General features: G+C 33.3%; 1 protein-coding gene across 9 annotated transcripts in view; it reads left to right on the forward strand.

Moving 5' to 3' along the window:
• MAST4 (microtubule associated serine/threonine kinase family member 4) overlaps positions 1 to 19,652 on the forward strand; it is a 207,803-nt gene that overhangs the window by 176,026 nt on the left and 12,125 nt on the right. For all 9 annotated transcript variants that reach the window (XM_039365211.1, XM_039365220.1, XM_039365227.1 and 6 more), the window contains 11 exons: positions 5,249 to 5,457; positions 6,058 to 6,196; positions 6,824 to 6,956; positions 7,587 to 7,752; positions 9,841 to 9,942; positions 13,453 to 13,575; positions 13,722 to 13,834; positions 14,859 to 14,983; positions 15,078 to 15,316; positions 16,569 to 16,769; positions 17,714 to 17,943. In XM_039365211.1, coding sequence (XP_039221145.1) covers positions 5,249 to 5,457; positions 6,058 to 6,196; positions 6,824 to 6,956; positions 7,587 to 7,752; positions 9,841 to 9,942; positions 13,453 to 13,575; positions 13,722 to 13,834; positions 14,859 to 14,983; positions 15,078 to 15,316; positions 16,569 to 16,769; positions 17,714 to 17,943 — 1,780 coding nt within the window. The remainder of the gene's footprint in view (positions 1 to 5,248; positions 5,458 to 6,057; positions 6,197 to 6,823; positions 6,957 to 7,586; positions 7,753 to 9,840; positions 9,943 to 13,452; positions 13,576 to 13,721; positions 13,835 to 14,858; positions 14,984 to 15,077; positions 15,317 to 16,568; positions 16,770 to 17,713; positions 17,944 to 19,652) is intronic.

Consider the following 19,652-nt stretch of genomic DNA (forward strand, 5'->3'; position numbering starts at 1 on the left):
TACATCCAGAGAGCTTCTGATTAAGCAAGATTCTTCTCGTGCTTTTCCATCAGACCCTGGGATGCATAGAAAAATTACAAAAACAACAACAACCGACGTTAGCGCCTAGGCTACAAAATTTCTCAGGCACCAAGAACTTACCTCTGAGTAATTCTTTATTGTTATTCACCTATAGATAGAAATCTTGCCAAACAACAATTTGCATCACTATAGATACACTCTGGAAATCGCTAGAGAAGAATCTTCTTAATTCTCTTTCTCCTGACCAAAACTTTCCATGCTTTGCTGCCTCTTTGCTCTCTGGAATGCACCCACTTCCTCCTGGGAATCCAAACCACCCTTCACTACAGATTTGCAGAATGACATTCTTCTATAACTTCCAGCGGATATCAAAATTGTGGCCCCTAAGAAACACTTCGATTATGACATTTAAATTTCTACTTTTATAGTTTTCAGTGTTGCCAGCAACTGCAATGCTTTGCTCAGTCACATAGAAATACAGTCTGACACTCCCCTGGTGATTATATCCTTCCCCTGTAACATTAGTTTGGCACTTTCTGTTCTTTCAGCTTGACAAACTGATCTCTCCCCCCTAGCTTTGATTTGTTTTTGCTTTAACAAGATTTGATTAACATTGGCTTATAAGCAGTTTATTGCTGCTTCTGCTCTTCCAAGGACCACAAGCCAAAGAGTGTGAAAATGTATGGATTCTGCGGGTGTGACTTGTAGTGGTTTTGTCATGTTGTATTACTTGCATGAAAACAACTTGGCATTATCTTTACTGCAAATGAACTATTTTTAGCACCATTGATGAAAAAGTTAACCGGTGGAAATAAGTAATGGTCATTGTCCCTCCTATGACAAAAAATTGGGGGTTTATCGGACCAAATAAAAGAGACTTTAAGAACTGACACAGCAAGCAACTCTTTGAAAGGAAGGGAGTCAAAGGGAAAAACAGTCAGAGAGTTGCAATTAGAAACAAGTTACATAGAAACTATTTCGCACTGCTGGAACTCAGAAACAGTTTTCAGGACTCCACAGAAGAATCAAGCTGGGTATTTTCAGAGAAAAGAATGAAGACAGCAAGAACAGAAGAAATGATGTTGGATCCCAGAAGGGCAGAGGAGATGCAGCTGTATCCTGATAGAAGATGAAACAGTCATGGTGGTAAATAGCACTACAAGGAATGAAATTAAATGCTTTTCAGCTTGGCAGTTTGTTTATAAAGTGTGCTGCCTGCTCAAAGCAAGGATTAGTGACTGAATAAACTTTGAGTCATATTAAATTGCTAATAATAAGTCATCCCTTCTAATCCAAATGGGAACGGAATACTGCAAAGGACTGAATATTTATGAAGGAAGCACAAAACCCTGGGGACCTAGGTCAAGTGTAGGCAATCTTGGCTCTTTTATGACTCGTGAACTTCAACTCCCAGAATTCCTGAGCCAGCCTAGGTGGTGGTGTCATCCATCCTCTTATTCCTTGGAAGAGAAATCTTAAACGATGTCACCCCACTCTGCTTTAGTCAGGACCATTTAGAATATTGTGCCCAGTTTTGGGTACAATCATCTAAAGAGGACATTGAAATACTAAAAAGGGTTCAGAGGTAGGCTGCCAAGATGGTGAAGAGATATATACAGTGAAAAGAACTTAGTAAAGATAGTCCTTGATTTACAACTCCTCTTGGGACCAAAACTTCCATCACAAAGCAGTGTGGTCATTAAGTGAATCATAATGTGACCATGCCCAATTTATGACCTTTTTGCTGGAGTCATTAAGTGAATCACATGGTTGTTAAGTGAATCCAGCTTCTCCCTTCAGTTTACTTGTTGGAAGCCTGCTGGGAGGGTTACAAATGGTGATTACATGACCCAGGGACACTGCTACCATCATACAAATATGCTTTGATTTCAGGATTTGTGAGAAAAGATACAATTTGAATTCTTGATGAAATAATGCAATTATAATTTGATTGATATAATGGAAATGAATGGGACTTGATACCTTGATTGAAGTATAGGATATAATTTGTTCAAAAAGACTAAAATTACTAAGTGATTTATATGAATCTGTATGCATTTGCTTGGAAGTCCAAATGAATGAACTTCGTAATACTATATATAGTGTCTAGGTCAGTGGTTCTCAACCTGTGGGTCGGGACCCCATTTGGGGTCGAACAACCATTTCACGGGGGTCGCCAAACAACGCAGTCTGCCATTTTTTTCCCCTTTTCCTTAGCTGTGCTACTCCCTTTTATTCTATTGGCTTTTGAAAGCCAATAGAATAGACTCTCTTGAATAGAGTCTAATTCTATTGGCTTTCAAAAGCCAATAGGAATTGTCCAGGCTGTCTCTGCCCTGCTGAGCCCGCCAAAAGTCCCATTCTGCAAACGGTGCTGCACCAGTTGAGTAGTCCTCGACTTACGACCGGTTGAGTAGTCCTCGACTTACGACCGGTCGGGGGGGGGGGTTGCGGCATTAAAAAGGTTGAGAACCACTGGTCTAGATTAAAGTAGATGGAAAAACAAATAAAACCAGTATAATTGCTTTTATTGCACGGCCAGTTAAGAAGAAGATACAGATAATGATTTCCAAAAGTAAACAAGATTTTTCAAACAGGCATGAAGTAGTAATAATGAAGAACTTGCATTACCTCCATGTCTTTTGGAAGAGAAACTCTGCCAATCATCATTGTTTAAGGAATGTCTATCTTGTCTTACAGAGGATGAGGAAAGGCACAATACATCAGATATTCCTGACAGAATATAACTGATAGAGAAAACTTAATTTGATTAGCAGTATTCCAGTATTTGAGGGGCTGCCACAAAGAAGAGGGCGTCAAACTATTCTCCAAAGCATCAGAGGGAAAGACAAGAAACAATGGCTGGAAACTGACCAAAGAGAGAAGCAACCTGGAATTAAGGAGAAACTTCCTAACAGTGATGACAGTTAACCAGTGGAGCAGTTTGCCTTCAGAAATTGTGGGCACTCCATCACTGGAGGTTTTTAAGAAAAGACTAGACAGTCACTTGTCTGAAATGGTACAGGTTCTCCTGCTTGAGCAGAAGACCTCCAAGGTCCCTTCCAGCTTCTGTTCTGTTCTGTTCTGTTCTATTCTATTCTATTCTATTCTATTCTATTCTATTCTATTCTATTCTATTCTAATTTAGGAAATTGAAGTAACATTAAAATTAGGTGGAAGTGACAATGTAAATGCTGGATTGAAAATATTCAAATGTGTATTTTATAGTAAAGTAACATTGATTTTAATAAACTCAGAGCAATAATAAATATGATTGCCTAGTAGGAAAGCCCTAATGGAAGAAACCATTTGAAATATATGATTGTTTTCCTCCAAGAAAGAAAATGATATTGAGTAGAATGGCATAAGATATAGTCCTGCATCCTGTATTTGTCTTTTTTTTAAAATGACTAAAAATTGGAGAATTTTTGTATCAGACTTACAGAAGACACAAAATTGGATGGGATATCCTAGAAGAATGAAATACAAATCAAAATTTAAGAATACATTGAGGAGTAAAATCATTTTGCAAACAAAAAGCACATTTACAAGTATGGGATAAGTACAGAGAAGAGCAACAAAGATGATTAGGGGACTGGAGGCTAAAGCATATAAGGAACGGCTGCTAGTTTAATGAAGAGAAGGACGGAGGGGGACATGATAGCAGTGTTCCAATATCTCAGGGGCTGCCACAAAGAAGAGGGAGTCAAGCTATTTTCCAAGGCACCTGAGGGCAGGACAAGAAGCAACGGGTGGAAACTAATCAAGGAGAGAAGCAACCTAGAACTAAGGAGAAACTTTCTGACAGTTAGAACAATTAACCAGTGGAACAACCTGCCTCTAGAAGCGGGGAACGCTCCAACACTGGAAGTTTTTAAGAAGAGACTGGACAGCCATTTGTCTGAAATGGTATAGGGTTTCCTGCCTGAGCAGGAGGTTGGACTAGATGACCTCCAAGGTCCCTTCCAACATTATTATTATTATTATTATGATGAAAAAGTTGTTGGAATAGTAGTTGATTACCAATTCCCAGGGTTGTGTTATATAACAACGGTCTCCAACCTTTCTGGCTTGGCAGCCCAGGGAGGAGAGGAGATGGTTTCATGCGCACAGCTCCATTTGAGCGCGCCCACCATTCACATAAATAGAGTATTTGAAATTTTTCCTGAAGGTGCTTCATAAAAAAAATATCTTGAAACATAAGCTATAAATACTTACACAAAGTTCAAATTCTGAAGAGGTAAATATGGCTTTAATTTAATGAGAAATGGTGTTCTCTAAAATACGTTATGAGGAAATACAAAAGGTGAATATATGATTTGAATTTTTGATTAAGTTAGTATAATTGTAATTTGAATTTTAATCTATTGTAATAATATTGGTTTGTCAGCACTGAATTATGGTATGTTTCTGAGTTTTCACTTGTTTGCTTTCTTTTTTTTCTGTATACTTTCCTCTAATCTGAAAATTAAGAAATTAGAGTAACACTTTCTGTATATTAATTATCATACGACATATAGCATAGTAGGGAGGAATCAGTTTTTTTAACTTCTTATGCTAAATCCTGAATATAATAACAATTTTACCTATGAAATTCATACCATTTGCAACCTAGTTGATAATCAATGTGTTAATTTTAATTTATTATTTAATTATTACCTAAACTATTAATTTATTCTTAATCTATTAATGCAGAACTGGCTCAGTAATTTTGAGTGTTACAATGATTACCTCAGCTATGAATTTTATGGTGATTTTTATATTGTTTTTACTACTGTATTGTTTGGTTGTTTTATATTGTTTTTATTTATTTATAAGACTCCTAGAGCATATATATGACATAGGCAGCTGTATAAATTGGAATAATAGATAAGTGAGTTTTTACTTATTTATACTTATAATTTTTCAATTTTCCTTTGAAACTTTGAACATTGTTAAGTACAATAACATTTTACCTAACAGTGTACTATTACAATTGTAATATTGTGCCATATCTTTTTTTATGAAAAATTTAATGAAATGAAACTTAAGGATAATTATCAAAATATTATGAATACTTCTTTTATGTAGTTGATTAGATAAATTGGGATAGCAAGCTGCATTAAAAAAATAAATTTTATTACTTCTCAAATGTTAAACTTTTCCTACCAGATTGTACACCTATTTAGTATTACAGATTTTTAAATGGTAATTGATTTAATAATTCCCCATTCCTTTTCTTTCCAAGTGCTGTTTACCTGGTGCGTCATAAAGAAACAAGACAGAGATTTGCAATGAAAAAGATTAACAAACAGAATCTCATTCTTCGAAACCAGATTCAGCAGGCGTTTGTTGAGCGTGATATCCTGACATTTGCAGAAAATCCATTTGTAGTCAGCATGTATTGTTCCTTTGAAACTAAACGCCATTTATGCATGGTCATGGAATATGTGGAAGGTACAGTCTATGTTTTATATTATGTGTCAAGTGCAATGTATTGTAATATTGAGAAACCATAAATGAATATTGAAAATTAGAAATGTCAAATGTTTTATCTCTTTACTTAAAGGCTGAGTCTCCTCCATATGTCATAGTGTTCCTATAGCAATAACGGGGCTCGAAAAGGGAGACATAGCATCAAGTCTTTGCATGATCATGAGATTATCTAATGTCATCTTGTCTTGTCATAATCCCATTTTAATTTACCTCATGGATTATTGACAAGATAAATGAGAGTAGGAAGGCAAGACTCCAACCAAACTAATCCTGATTGGTACAAAATTATCCCCAAGTCATAATGCATGTTCATTGAGCAAAATGCTTTCTCCCCTATAGTATAATCAGCAAATTAGTGTACAATATTTTCAATTTATCCCATTGAGTTTTTAATCTGAACTCTAAAAAAGAATTTCTATATGCCCACACTGAAGTTTATTCTGTTTTTTGTTTGCTAACAAGGAAGTTTTGTTTTTAATACTGCCATCTGTTTGCTAGTCTGAATGCTGTGGTTGATTTCTCTGTGTGGCATAAAATATAGCAATATGCATTATGTTTTAGGTGGAGACTGTGCTACTTTGATGAAAAATATGGGCCCTTTGCCTGTAGATATGGCCAGGATGTATTTTGCTGAGACTGTTTTAGCACTGGAATATCTCCACAACTATGGAATAGTACACAGAGATTTGAAACCTGATAAGTATGTATGTAGCATGTAATTAACAGAAAATATTTACAGAAAAACTAAGAATGTATAAAATGAAGCAAGAAGCAGAAATGTTTATTTTATTCTTGTTATATAAATTCAGAATTCAGAATCTGATTGTATTATTTTTTAATTCTATAAAGGATAATTTATGAAATAAATCCATAATTATGATGAATATTAGTATAGATATTCAAGATATTTATGTTCATAATGTGTTCATTGATTAATATTTCATAACTTCTATTTTTAAAATTTGTTTTGAGTACACCAATGAATTGTAAATTTGGTGTTATGTTTAATATTTAATTGTGAATAATTTAAATGAACTTTCTTTAAAAATATGACTGCATACAGTTTACAGATTTATAACTTTAGTTTTTTAAGGTATCAAGTCTCCTCCCATTATCCCTTAATGAATAAAGACTGTCTATCTTGCGATTTGATGGACTTCACTAAGCTAGTAGCACTTTGTTTTCAAAATTAAATATCCTCTATGAAACATATCATTCCAACATGTTTGCAGATAGGATGTGATTATAATAATGACTTAATATTAAATGGTAAACTGAAAAGACTGCTCTGTTGCTAATAGTTACTTATTGTTATTCTTTTTTGCAGTTTACTAGTAACATCCATGGGACATATAAAATTAACAGATTTTGGGCTGTCTAAGGTTGGTCTCATGAGTATGACCACCAATCTTTATGAGGGTCATATTGAGAAGGATGCTAGAGAATTTCTGGATAAACAGGTAAGCAATGTTTGTTTTCTTTCCAAAAGTTTAGCAAATTATTTTTAATTTCTATAATACTATTGCAAATTTCTATATAAGAGTTATCTTTATTTTTGCACTGCAGATTGTTTCAAATTTGGCTTTTCACCATTATGGTCTATTAGTAAGATGAATGGTCTAATTGAAAGCAAGTGAGGTTGTGAAAGAGACAAATTGAATGTTGTTTTTATAAAGAATTCAGAGTCTCAGCAGAGTACTTGTGGAACTCATGATGCATTGTACAGTCAAGGATGCTAAAAATCCTAGCTATGGCCCATTTCCCCTTAAGCATGCCTCATTACCATTTACCCACAATCTGTTCAGTCTAAGACTTATTTAAGATAAAATTGTTCAAGTTTTCAATTTAAAATAAGAATAATCCAAACATAATCAGAATAAATATATGTATAACATATTTTGATTTCAAGTTGGCAGACAGTGTCTGTGAAATATTCACTTGCAAAAGTTAAGTTGGAAACTTTTATTAGAAAATGTGAAAAATTAACATGCTTTTTTAAAATTAAAAAAGGAAAAGAAAATTTGAAATTATTTAATGGGATAGACATTATTAAAGTTTACAGTTTTCTTTTTTACTGTTTCCTTATTTAGGTTTGTGGTACACCTGAATATATCGCTCCAGAAGTGATTCTAAGGCAAGGTTATGGCAAACCAGTGGACTGGTGGTCCATGGGAATTATCCTTTATGAGTTTCTTGTTGGGTGTGTGCCATTCTTTGGAGATACACCAGAGGAGCTATTTGGACAAGTTATCAGTGGTAATTATCACATGACAGAAGTGATTTTCCTTATATCATTACACTTTCCTTTGGGGATGGCTATCTGTGATGGAAAGTGCAGCTGGAACGGGGTGGGGGGGGATCTTGGCACTGTGATTTTGGTTTCCCAGGGAGACACAACACATTCCAGATAGGGGCCCAAAATAGAAGACTGCTCAGCCTTGAATTGGATGGGAAAGTAGAAGAAGTTCAGAGTAGCCATACCCTAAAATCTCCCAAAGTATATCTATTAAGTTAGAAGGTTATGGCTTCTGGCAAAATTCTACTAGGCATAGACAAATAAAGAACTTGATTAGATTTCAACATGATGTCTTTGGGTTTGGGGGTGACACTACCTGACCAGTCTTAATTCCTCAGTCAGGGTTTTATTATTTATGAAAGGCTATAATATTATATTAGTTATAGTTTACAAAAGAAAAAAGGTAATTGTCCATCTCACCCATCAGGCAAGAATGATAAGTCTGAAAATTTAAACTTCAGAAAAAATAGAATAAATTCACTAAGAAATATTATATATTCTTTGTAGTGTGTGCTTAATTTGCTTTTATAATTTGAATCACTTCCATGCTTTCTCATTCTGTAAAGTGTTATAGTTTTCACTGCTAGAAGGACCTTTTTTCTTCCCAGCTCTAAAGTCATTTGAGTAAATGTGTTTGCTTTTCAGTAATTACAATAACAGCAATCCCAATTACATTAGCAAATACTAGTAAAGTTGTGACTATGTATTAAAATATACATTTAGAACAATTTCTGTTTGCATGTTCTCAGTATAGAGCAATTGCGATTAAAGAACCTGGGAAAGGAATGGAAAAGGAAAAATAATTTGCTACAAAGTGCCAGAGAAGAATAAGATCATAAAGAAATTAAAAGTTAAGATATCGTTAATCATATATAGAGCAATTACATTATAGAAATGAGTGACTATATATATTTTGAAAGGAGCGGAGAAAGCAATAAAATAAATGACAAGTGCTTTAAACAGAAAGAATCTATTTAGATTAATGCTTCAAACTAGCATAGTCTAGTCTAATCTATATTTTAAAAAGTTCACATTTATTTCATTTGCATAAAATGGAAAATGCCTAATAGCATAATGCAATAAATTAGAAGAGGTGTAATAAAAGCCTGAAACAATAGTTTCCCAAATAATAAATAATGGGGAAAGGAAGAATTCAAATGCAGTTCACAGATTGTTAATGATTTCACTGGTGGCTGTTACAGTATAATGTTATTTCTGTAGCAGCTGTTCTTCTTTCATTTAAAATTCCATAACCTTTTAGGTTGTAACCTGCAGGCTGAACCAAAGTATTGTTATGCAGCTTGTGGCAAAACTAAATACTAATTGAACAACATCTATCACTATTCTAGTTGGTGTACTTTCATGTTTTCCAGATGTGTAGAAATAGATACCTGTTGTTTATGTTAAACAACCTATGTTTACTCATTTCCCAATATATTTTACAAAGTATGCTGATAAGGTCTACTGATAAAAGGAGGGGGTAATGGTAAAGAAAAAAAATGCAATTGTGTTTTTAAAAAGGTTTTTTTTTAAATAATCTGGCATATTTTTAATAAAAGTGAAGGAAATACATGGTATGCCTACTGTTAATGAGCTTTTTATACAATATGCTAGTTGTTCATAATACAAGTAATAAATATTGTTTCTGGTATGATGCAAAGCTATATGAAATGTTTAATTAGTACATATAACAAATGTTTTAGCTTTGATCCTTTAGGGTATCAACACATATTTATATTTTTCAAATCAAATTTAAATGGCATTTTAAGAACTGAAAACTGGCAAACTTCAAAATAAGCTTTTATTTATTTGTGTGCTTGAACTCTTGGATGTATGCTTAGTACATTATATAGTACAATATAAGTATAATAAAGAATAACATTAGGCAATACAAAAGTGTTTCAAACATTTTGGGGGCTCAAAGTCTATACAGGATTAAAAACCAAGAACTGAAAATTAAGATGCCTGGATTTGTCCATATAGAATGCTACAACATTAAAAACAACAACAACAACAACATATTTAGAAGTGGTATTTCTTTCTCCTAGATGAGATCAACTGGCCTGAAAAGGATGAAGCACCACCTTCAGATGCCCAGGATTTGATTGCTTTGCTTCTGAGACAAAACCCCTTGGAGAGACTAGGAACAGGTTAGAAAATTTTGCTTTTATTTTCCTACATGTTGGAAGCATTATCTCTTTGGCTGCGGAGTGTTTGATCTTTTGTTTCTACTTAATAAATACCTGCGTCTGGTTGTAGTTTAAAAACGTATTTCCTTGTTCTCTTTGTTTTACTAACTTAAATAATAACTAAGGTGGCATTGAATCAAACCACACCTTGTAATTTTTTCTCATTTTCTAATCTATTTTTCCCATTTGTTTGTTTATTTATTTGTATCTTGCCTTTATTATTTTTACAAATAGCTGAAGGCCACAAACATATCTAATATTCCTTCTTCCTCCTATTTCCCCCACAATAGGTCAATAAATGCTAGTCCTCACTATCTAAACAATTTGCTATCATGGTAAAGATTGTAGAGGATTCAGAATTTATTAATGCCTGAGAGACTTGCAGAGAACCTGGAATGGTTTAATCTAGATCAGAGGTGTCAAACTGTGGGCCCGCGGGCTGGATGCATCAAGCAGAAGCTGCGCGCACCCCAGCTCCGGCAAGGGGGAAAAAATCGCGATATGTCATGACACGTCGTGTGAGGTGGCAAGTTTGACACCCCTGATCTAGATAATAGTACTTTACAACTACACTGTTAAAAATTTATTATGTTTGTCATTACAGTAGAAGCCCAAAATTTTGATGGGATCTCCATGCTCTTCCATTTGCACAGATGTGTATGTATTTGTGTGTGTGTGTGCGAGATAGAGAGATAGAGAGAGAATATCAACATTAACTCTTAGTAAATGTCCTGGAGCAGTGCTATGGTATTGTAATGGATAAATAACCATCCCATAGGGATGGTTAATTAGGAGTTGTATTCCTGGAATTGAGAAATATATGATTTGTTGAAATACAAAAATTGTTAATCAGCAGTGAATTTTGGAATGCAGGGTCAAATGCTGAATCCTGCAATCATAACATTGGTCATACATATTTTGAAGCAGTGCACCAATTCTTTCTCCCTCCCCCTCCCAATACTTAAAATCTCACTACAGTTGGGGACTCAGACTAATAAAAGTCTCATTATGTTTATCTGTTTGTCTATTTGTACCTTCAAATTAGCCCAAACATTATACTGCAGCAATTTTGAACCAAAGTACCTAAAATCCACTAACTTTAAAAATACATAAAACTCCTGGAACCCATTATTCCTGTAGAATTGAAATTTCCTCTACGTTCAGACCAGTCTTATTTGCAAAAGGTCGTGGCTGTTGCAGCATCCCCAAGATCATGTGATTTCCCAATACTCCCTGCCACTTCCCACAAGCAAAATCATGACAGAAATCAGAGGTCACTTTAACCCTCACTGCTTTTTTCCCACTTGTAGTAATTCTGTTTATCTGTTTAAGTAAGTACATATTGACTTATTTTTGAAGTTCATTTGCAATTATGTTTCTATTTATGATACATATACTTTTCTTAGATGATTACAGAACCATTCAACATTGGACAAAAAAATAAAAATATGGTCAGCCTATAATTAAATATTTATTTTGGTCATCTCAGACCATGCTATCTTTTTCTCAAAGGATGACCCAGCTTGCCACAGGGATTTCTGATAAAGATATAAAGTTGTCCTTAAAACCTAGTCTATATTTAGTAAGTGTACCAAATTTAAAGAATTTCTGCAATTCCTTCCCCTCCCAATAAAAAGATAAAGAAGCAGATCTGTCTTTTATACTTCTTTAACATGGTCTGTATTGCATTGCATTGTATTTTATTAATTTTATATCAAGGCAACAAAAATAACACATCATAAGCAAAGTAAGATGCCAATGTACATTAATAGGTATTAATTTTTAAAAGTTACAGAGTCACAAATTAATTTGTTCTTAGAGTAAAAGTTGGATAATTTTGAGTAAAAGAGCCTAAAGACAGAGTTGGAATTTTTAAGCAAATATTATTCCTATTGGAAGAAAATGTAACTTGGTTTGATTGGAATGAACCCAGAAATTTAAAGAACTTTCTCATAGGCAATCAGTGGAAAGCATGACGCTAAAATATATTTTAGTTAAATTCTTTATGCACTAATCTCTTATAATAGGTTCTGCTCTAACTAAGGAGGATTATTCCAGACTTTTCAAATATAAAAAAGTATTTATGTTGTATGTTGAAATATAAATAACTGAGAATAAATTTGCCTTTAACCTTTTCCATATTTTTCTGTACTTTTTAAAATCTACTGCTATTCCATGCAGAATAAAAAGCCTTATTTCTATTTCCATTCAGCATTTTAATTAATATGCAAGAACTGTTTTTCAACAGTGTCACAATTATGACCTCTTTAGATAATTTTCAAAATTATTGAAATGTGTAACAATATTTTGTATATTAGACACATATACACATCATAGTCATATATGACTAAAATAAATTTATTGTCATATAAAATTTCATACTTTGATGTCTAACTCTTAAGAATAGCTTGAACAATTTTGGTATTTATAGGAGCAATCAAGTTTGCAGATTTTTCTTTTTCTTTTTTCTTTTATAATTGGTAACGTCAGTTCAGTCTAACATTCATACTTTCCAAACCAAGTTACACTGCTGTTATGAGAAAATTGGCTGAAAATTTCTACAGTGTATAATCCATAATGAGTAAATATACTGCAATAAATTTAATTAGTGATCAAACTACAGCTGATTTTCAAGGACAAAAAACATTTTCATTCTTTTTCAGTAGGGAGGATTTCTTATATATGATGGATTGAAAATCTATCACTTTGTTTCTGCCTTAGCTACAGTAGCAACCATCATTCATTATTGACAATGCTGCTTTGGAATTCTGGGAATTGTAGTTTGCTGCATCTGGAAGTAATAGAAGAGGAGGGAGGTATCATTTCTTTTCAGTGGAAAATGGAATTTCTTATGCTTCAAAATTCTGCTTCATGAGCCGTGATTGTAGAATTGATTGCAAATATGTCGATGGAAAAAATATTTAGTTTCTATAAATATTTAGACTACTCTGAGTAATTACTGTATCCCTGAAAATCATGAATAAAATGAATATTATTTACAATCCAACAGTACATTTCCAAATGCTTTACATGCTGACAAAGTTTGTTTATGTATCAAATTTGAGTATTGTGTGAAAACAAAATTTAAGCAAAAAATGCAAGTAGAATGTTGAAAAATATTTTTAAAAAACCTACAAGGAATCCAGTGTTTTAATACGTATTTGCTTTCTGCTGATTTATAAATAAGCTTTCTTCCATTGATATTATGTTTGAGTTTTGGGTCTAATATAAAATTATTGTATACTGCTTAATAACTTAAAAATACACTAGTTGTTAATGGACATATTGTATTTTCTTTGATGTCCTTTTTCCAAAGGTAAATATTTCTCAATAGTTACAAAAATTAGTTGCATGAAAAACCTGCAGTCCTTCTAATCATTATATGTAAATCTGGAAGGTAATTCACTTTTCAAAAGTATGAACAATTTATTTGTATATATAATCTGCAATAGTTTTCTCTTGCTCCACCAGGTGGTACTTACGAAGTGAAACAACATCAGTTCTTTCAAAACTTAGACTGGAATAGTTTGCTGAGACAGAAAGCAGAATTCATTCCTCAGCTGGAATCTGAAGATGACACAAGCTACTTTGACAGTATGCCTACTTCAATAGAGATATACAAATATCCATATATTAAATGTTATGGTTGCAATAGTTGATTTTGAAATGCATTTTTGTTGACATCTAAAGATTTTTGAGTAAAACTTATTCAATTAATTTGAGCCCATGTTGTTTTATAGCTCGTTCTGAGAAGTATCATCATATGGAGACAGAAGAAGAAGAGGATACAAATGATGAAGATTTTAATTTGGAGATAAGACAGTTTTCTTCATGTTCACATCGATTTTCAAAAGTTAGTATTTAAATAGTTTGCATGCAAACATATCTAATACAAAAATGTAATTATGAATTATTGCAAAATAATTTTGCATATAAATTTAAGGTTTCAGTATGTTAATATGGGTGAGCAACTCATAGCTCAAAAGCCACTTGTCATCCTCAGTAGCCACCTGTGCATATCCTCACAGGACAATAAAATTCTGTTCCCAACAGCTCAAAGAATCAGTAGGTGCCAAAATAATTACCATGAAGTGCATTTTTTTTCATACTGAATGAAGCTGTTGAGGGGGAGGGTTTAAAGTAAAGTTTACATTAAGTTTGCAATTGATATACAGTTGCAATAAACTTGATATTCTACTATAGTACCTTCTTGGATTATTACGAATAAATTCATTCAGAGGGACTGCCCCATTTCCAAATTCTTTTTGCCCACAAGATTCAATTATTAGGGTTATGAATGTGTGTTTCTCTAATCTTTTCCTCTAAAAGATTTCCATTTATTTGTCAATTGGATTGTCAGCTTATATGTTATATTAAAGGTGGGAAAAATTCCAAAGTGATTTATCTTGATCTGATTTTTTTACACTGCAAAAATCTGGTATTTTAATAAGGGTATGTAGACTTTTTATATCCATTGTATGCTCTTCTTGTATTCAAGGTGGTTGCAGTTAGGGGAAGAAAAGGAAAGGAAAGCCAGGGGAAAATCATCAGGCAAGTTGGTACACAGACATGCAAGAAGGAGAGGATAGATGAAAGAGCAGGAGCTTTGCACTACTCACCTGTTTGGGGTTTTTATTTGCCAAAACCAGAAACAACCAAAATAATCTGGATTTCACCTTGAATATAATGTGAGCTACTTAGAATGATCCAGACAAACCCCATGATATATTTATTCCTTGTATGAAAGTAATCAATAGTTCGTACATATCTTCATCTGAAGTATTTGAATCATATTACATACTTTTCTGAAGTTCTGTTTGATACAGTAATTGTTAACTTTTCATTATTTTGCCCTCATCCCCAACCCTTGCATACAGGTTTTTAGTAGTATAGATCGAGTCACCATTCAAACTGAAGAAAAGGAGAATACAATAGAAGGAACAACAAATGTGACACTAACATCTTCAGAATCTTCATGCTGGAGCTCAGAATATTCTGATATGTAAGTAATATTAATAATATGTGATTACTATGCAACATTTGTGAATGTATGTATATTTAGTGTGTGTTGACATGTATTATCATTTTAAATATAGGCAGCAAATATCTACATCTGTTTCTTCGGATACTGAAAGTGTTAAGCAATGCCACAGTTCAGGGTTACTTCCAAAATTAGCTATATCAGCTGAAGGAGATTCAGAAGAATTACTGTGTTCTGTTGGATCTCATAAAGTTCAAGAAAAAACTGTGTTTGCAAATGAAGAAACTGTTCAAGATGAAGTAGAGGTGGAGGTAACAACTCCAGCAAGCACAATTAGTAATTCCACACTCTCAGGTATGATCCATATAAAAATGGCTTTTCTTAGATCTACTTATTGAGCGGGCTATAATAACAATTTATCTTGATTTTTTTCAACTGACGTGAAATGGATCACTCAGATTAGCACATTGGATCATTTTCTTTATATCACAACGTATGGGGAATGAACACAACTTTCTTTTATCTCTTACCCCTTTTGTTGCAAATCCCTTCCTTGGTTTAGTTATAAGAGCACGAAGGACTCCATAAACTTTTGATTAGATATGTACATACAGTATAATTTAATAAGTACAATATTAGGCCAGCTATATATCTACTTGTTGAATTAGTCCTTATTTGTCTAGCTTATTGATTAAAATATCATGGAGGGTACTAGCATAAATGCTTTGCTGAAATCAAGATATATCTATGCAGTACCATTCCTATAATCTGTTAATAAAGTTATTTAATAAAAATTGTATATGAGTAATCTGGTAAGGCCTATTCTTGAGAAATTCATATTAATCTCTTTAAAGCCCAAGGCACATGTTTGACTCAGCTTAGATTAATTTAAAGTCAGAAGCTCCAGCATTTAAGTGATCACTTTTCTCCAATGTTTGTACTGTTGCTGCTTTCTCAACTAAGTTTTCTATATTGTTTAATAACAAGTGATACTTTTTGCCCAAAATGGTATTTTATGAGCATACAAAAATAATCAGATTTGGTCTAATAACCTTCCCTCTTTTATATGAGCTCTAACCTTTTCTCTTTTGGTTTTATGCTGTAAATGTTTATGGAGATTCTCAATCATTTGGTCATAGATGTCCCAAAGGGCTTTTTCCAAAAGGCAACTGGACTTTCTTGTTTTTTTTCCTCTGAAAATATTTCTCTTCTTATCCAAAAAACTTCTTGATAAGAAGAGAAATATTTTCAAAAAAAAACAAAAACAAAAAAGTCCAGTTATCTTTTAGAAAAAGCACTTTGGATATGTTTTGTGTTGTATTTTAAATATTGTAGCTGAAAGCAAGCTAATCCAACAACTTAAGCAGGGTTGTGAAAATTAAGCGTATTGTTAAAATAAGGGAAAATGGGAAATTTAGTGCAAGGAAGGACAAAGAAACTAATATTAATGCTTGGTCCTCATCCCAAAATGATGATTAATAACTGTGCAGGTGTTTGTTCTAAAATTTTATTGCATGAGGTTCTACCAGAAAAATAAATCCTCATCTTATTGTTTGACTTCCTCCCAAATCTTGATTCAATGTGTTCATTCTTTTATTTTGTGCAGCTGGTAGTTTTTCAGAGCACTTGGATCAGATAAATGGAAGAAATGAAAGTATGGATAGCACAGATAATTTCTCAAAAACATCTAGTGAACAAGCATCTCATATGGCTCGTCAGCGATTAGAAACTACAGAAAAAAAGAAAATATCTGGAAAGGTTACAAAGTCTCTCTCGGCCAGTGCTCTGTCCCTTATGATTCCAGGAGGTAGACACTGTTTTATAATGATGAAACTTATGTGAAACTGTTTTATAATGATGCTTATGTGATTCTTTTTCTCTTTAAGCAATGCATCTTCAACTGAACCTTTCTTGTGTTAAAATGAGTCACATTTTTTAAAGGTTTTGCATGGTGTGTACACTGAATCTTTAGTAGTAATTAATACTCCCTATGCAACTTATTGTTATCTTCTTCTAAAAGAAGTTGAATTATCTGCTATCAGCAAAAGGAATTTTGATTTAAACAATGGGCTGGATCTAATCCAGAAGTACGAAGCAAGTAGACAGTGGCTTGGAATGCTAAGGACTGATCCATTCAAAGCCACCTTGCCTTTTATCTTCTAGGTGTGTTATCCAGATCAGCAAAACTGCTGCCTTTCCCAGTGCAGATACACGCTTGGATCAGATAAATGGATGAAATGAAAGTATGGATAGTGCAGATAAATTCTGAAGGCTGTCTAGTGAACACATGCAACAAGAGAGAAAAAAGAAAAGAAAAAGAAAACACATTCATTACATTAAATTGTTACACAGAAAGAAATACAGAACTGTATTTCTATGGACAGCACTAGTCCTATAAGACTTGGCGATGAGGAGTTAGAATGAAACTGTCTATTCCATGTTTTCCCTTTGTCTTAACCATAAAATAATATTCTGCAAAACATGGGTATACTATACAGTATATTATAGTAAGAGTAGGAACATATTCTGTCTTGAGATCTTAACCAAAAAGATCTTAACCATAAACATTATATAAAATACATAAACCTGTAGGTTGGTATTTTTTCCCACCAGATAAAAGAGAAATATTTTGGCATGTTTTGAACAGTGGTAGATACTTCTTAAAAAACAAAGCTGTGAGTATGATAACGTAGTATATTAACATATATATGAAACTGAATATATTCCTAAATAGAGACCATTTCTTTTCAGATATATTTGGGGTGTCTCCTTTGGGAAGTCCAATGTCCCCACATTCCATATCTTCAGATCCTTCATCTTCCAGAGATTCTTCTCCAAGCCGTGACTCATCAATTGCTCCTGCAAGTCCCCACCAGCCTGTCATAATTCATACTTCAGGCAAAAAGTATGGATTTACTATCCGAGCAATCAGAGTATATGTGGGTGATAGCGACATCTACACAGTTCATCACATTATTTGGGTAAAATTTACAATCTCTTATACCTGATTAATTTATTTGTAGGTTATACTTAAATGAGACACCACATTTAGTGTAATTTAATAATGGAAAAGTATTACTTAGTATACTATGTAATCCAGCTATGTTCATTTTGGTTTCAGATCCTCTTTACATTCTTAAAAATTATTGAGGGCCCCAAATATCTATCGGTATTTAGTATATTAAAAATTAAAACTGAGAAACTTTAAAATATTTAAAATATTCGTAGGTCCCCTGGAAGGGCTTTGGGAAACTCCAGAATTCTCCAGACCACACTTTGAGAGTCATTGATTTAGTCTGAATTGGAAATAGAGCTAATGTGCCTGAAGGACAAAGTAGCCCTAACCATTTAAAACAGAATATTTGAACTTAAGGGAGGAAAATGTATGGAGATTTTTACCTTCTTTAGGCTTATTAAAATGAAAAATAGTTTCAGAATAACAATCTTAATATATAGACCCTGGCAAGTGTTTATTCTTTACTAATCTTCAGGCTGATCATATTTGTTATTAAGGTACCATAATTTCTGTGGGCCAGTTCCAAGTTTGGGTTCTCTGATCTTTCAGTCAATGTCCCCTTTCCATTTTGTCTGCATCAAGATGAAATTCAAAAGAAAAATCTTCAGGAACAAAGTTTAGTTTTTTTAGTAACCTGACTTACCAATTCAGCCAAAAATGTAAATGGCATTAAAATTAATATTTGTTCTGTCTTGTAATTTCTTGCTATGGCAGTATTTAATTAACAAAAGAAGTTGAATCATTCCCTTTATATGAATCCAATACTAATGGGGAAGAGAGGATCTGAAGTCCAGGGCCTTGTGCTGCTGCCTGAGTCCATCTTTTCTGATCAATTCAGCTATAACTTTCTTTCCCTCTTTCTCTCACTATCCACTTTTTCTTCACATATTGGTTCAACTGAATCCAGTTTTCATTCATATTTTCTATATGAGCAAACTACCTCAACATTCTTCCTTAATACAGCTAATCCTCATTTAGCGATTGTCCCATTTAGCAACTGTTATAAAAGTGATGAAAAAGTCATTTTTGAATGATCCTTGCATTTATAGCCTTCATAAGACCATAAGGACGACTGCAGTTTCACTTAGCAACCACTTCACTTAATGACAAAATTGCCAGTCTCAGTTGTGATCACTAAATGAGGATTATCTGTAATGGCCACTCATTTCTGTATTCAATCCACATTCATTCCTCACCTGTCTGTTCTTAACCAGATTTTTTCTTGTTTTATCCCACACATTTTTTTTAAACCCATTTCCTGTGTATTCGTATTTCATGTTTCTTCCAATATCTCCAAATTTCACTTGTATATAACAAAACGGGAAGAAGCATCCAGTTATGCATAGCCATTGTTCTTTCCTTTTGCAAACACTCCTCATAACACACTACCCACTGCTGTATCGGAATTTGTGTGTCATAAAATTTCTTCATCCATTTTTCTATCTTTATGGAAAAAGAACACAAATTCATCTATTTGCTACAGGTTTTCATCATTTATATATAATTTGCAGTTGTTCACTCCATTTTCCCTACCAAACATAACTTCCTGGGTCTTTGATACATTAATTTTTAGATGCATACTCTTGCATCATGCAGTATATCTAACATTTGCTGCAAATCTTTCAGGTTCTCAGCCAACAACATGGCATCATCTCCATCAAAAGGTACTCATGC

The sequence above is a fragment of the Crotalus tigris genome, unplaced genomic scaffold, assembly GCF_016545835.1.
Source record: "Crotalus tigris isolate CLP2741 ecotype Arizona unplaced genomic scaffold, ASM1654583v1 scf7180000017592.2434428, whole genome shotgun sequence".
Taxonomy (NCBI): Eukaryota; Metazoa; Chordata; class Lepidosauria; order Squamata; family Viperidae; genus Crotalus; species Crotalus tigris.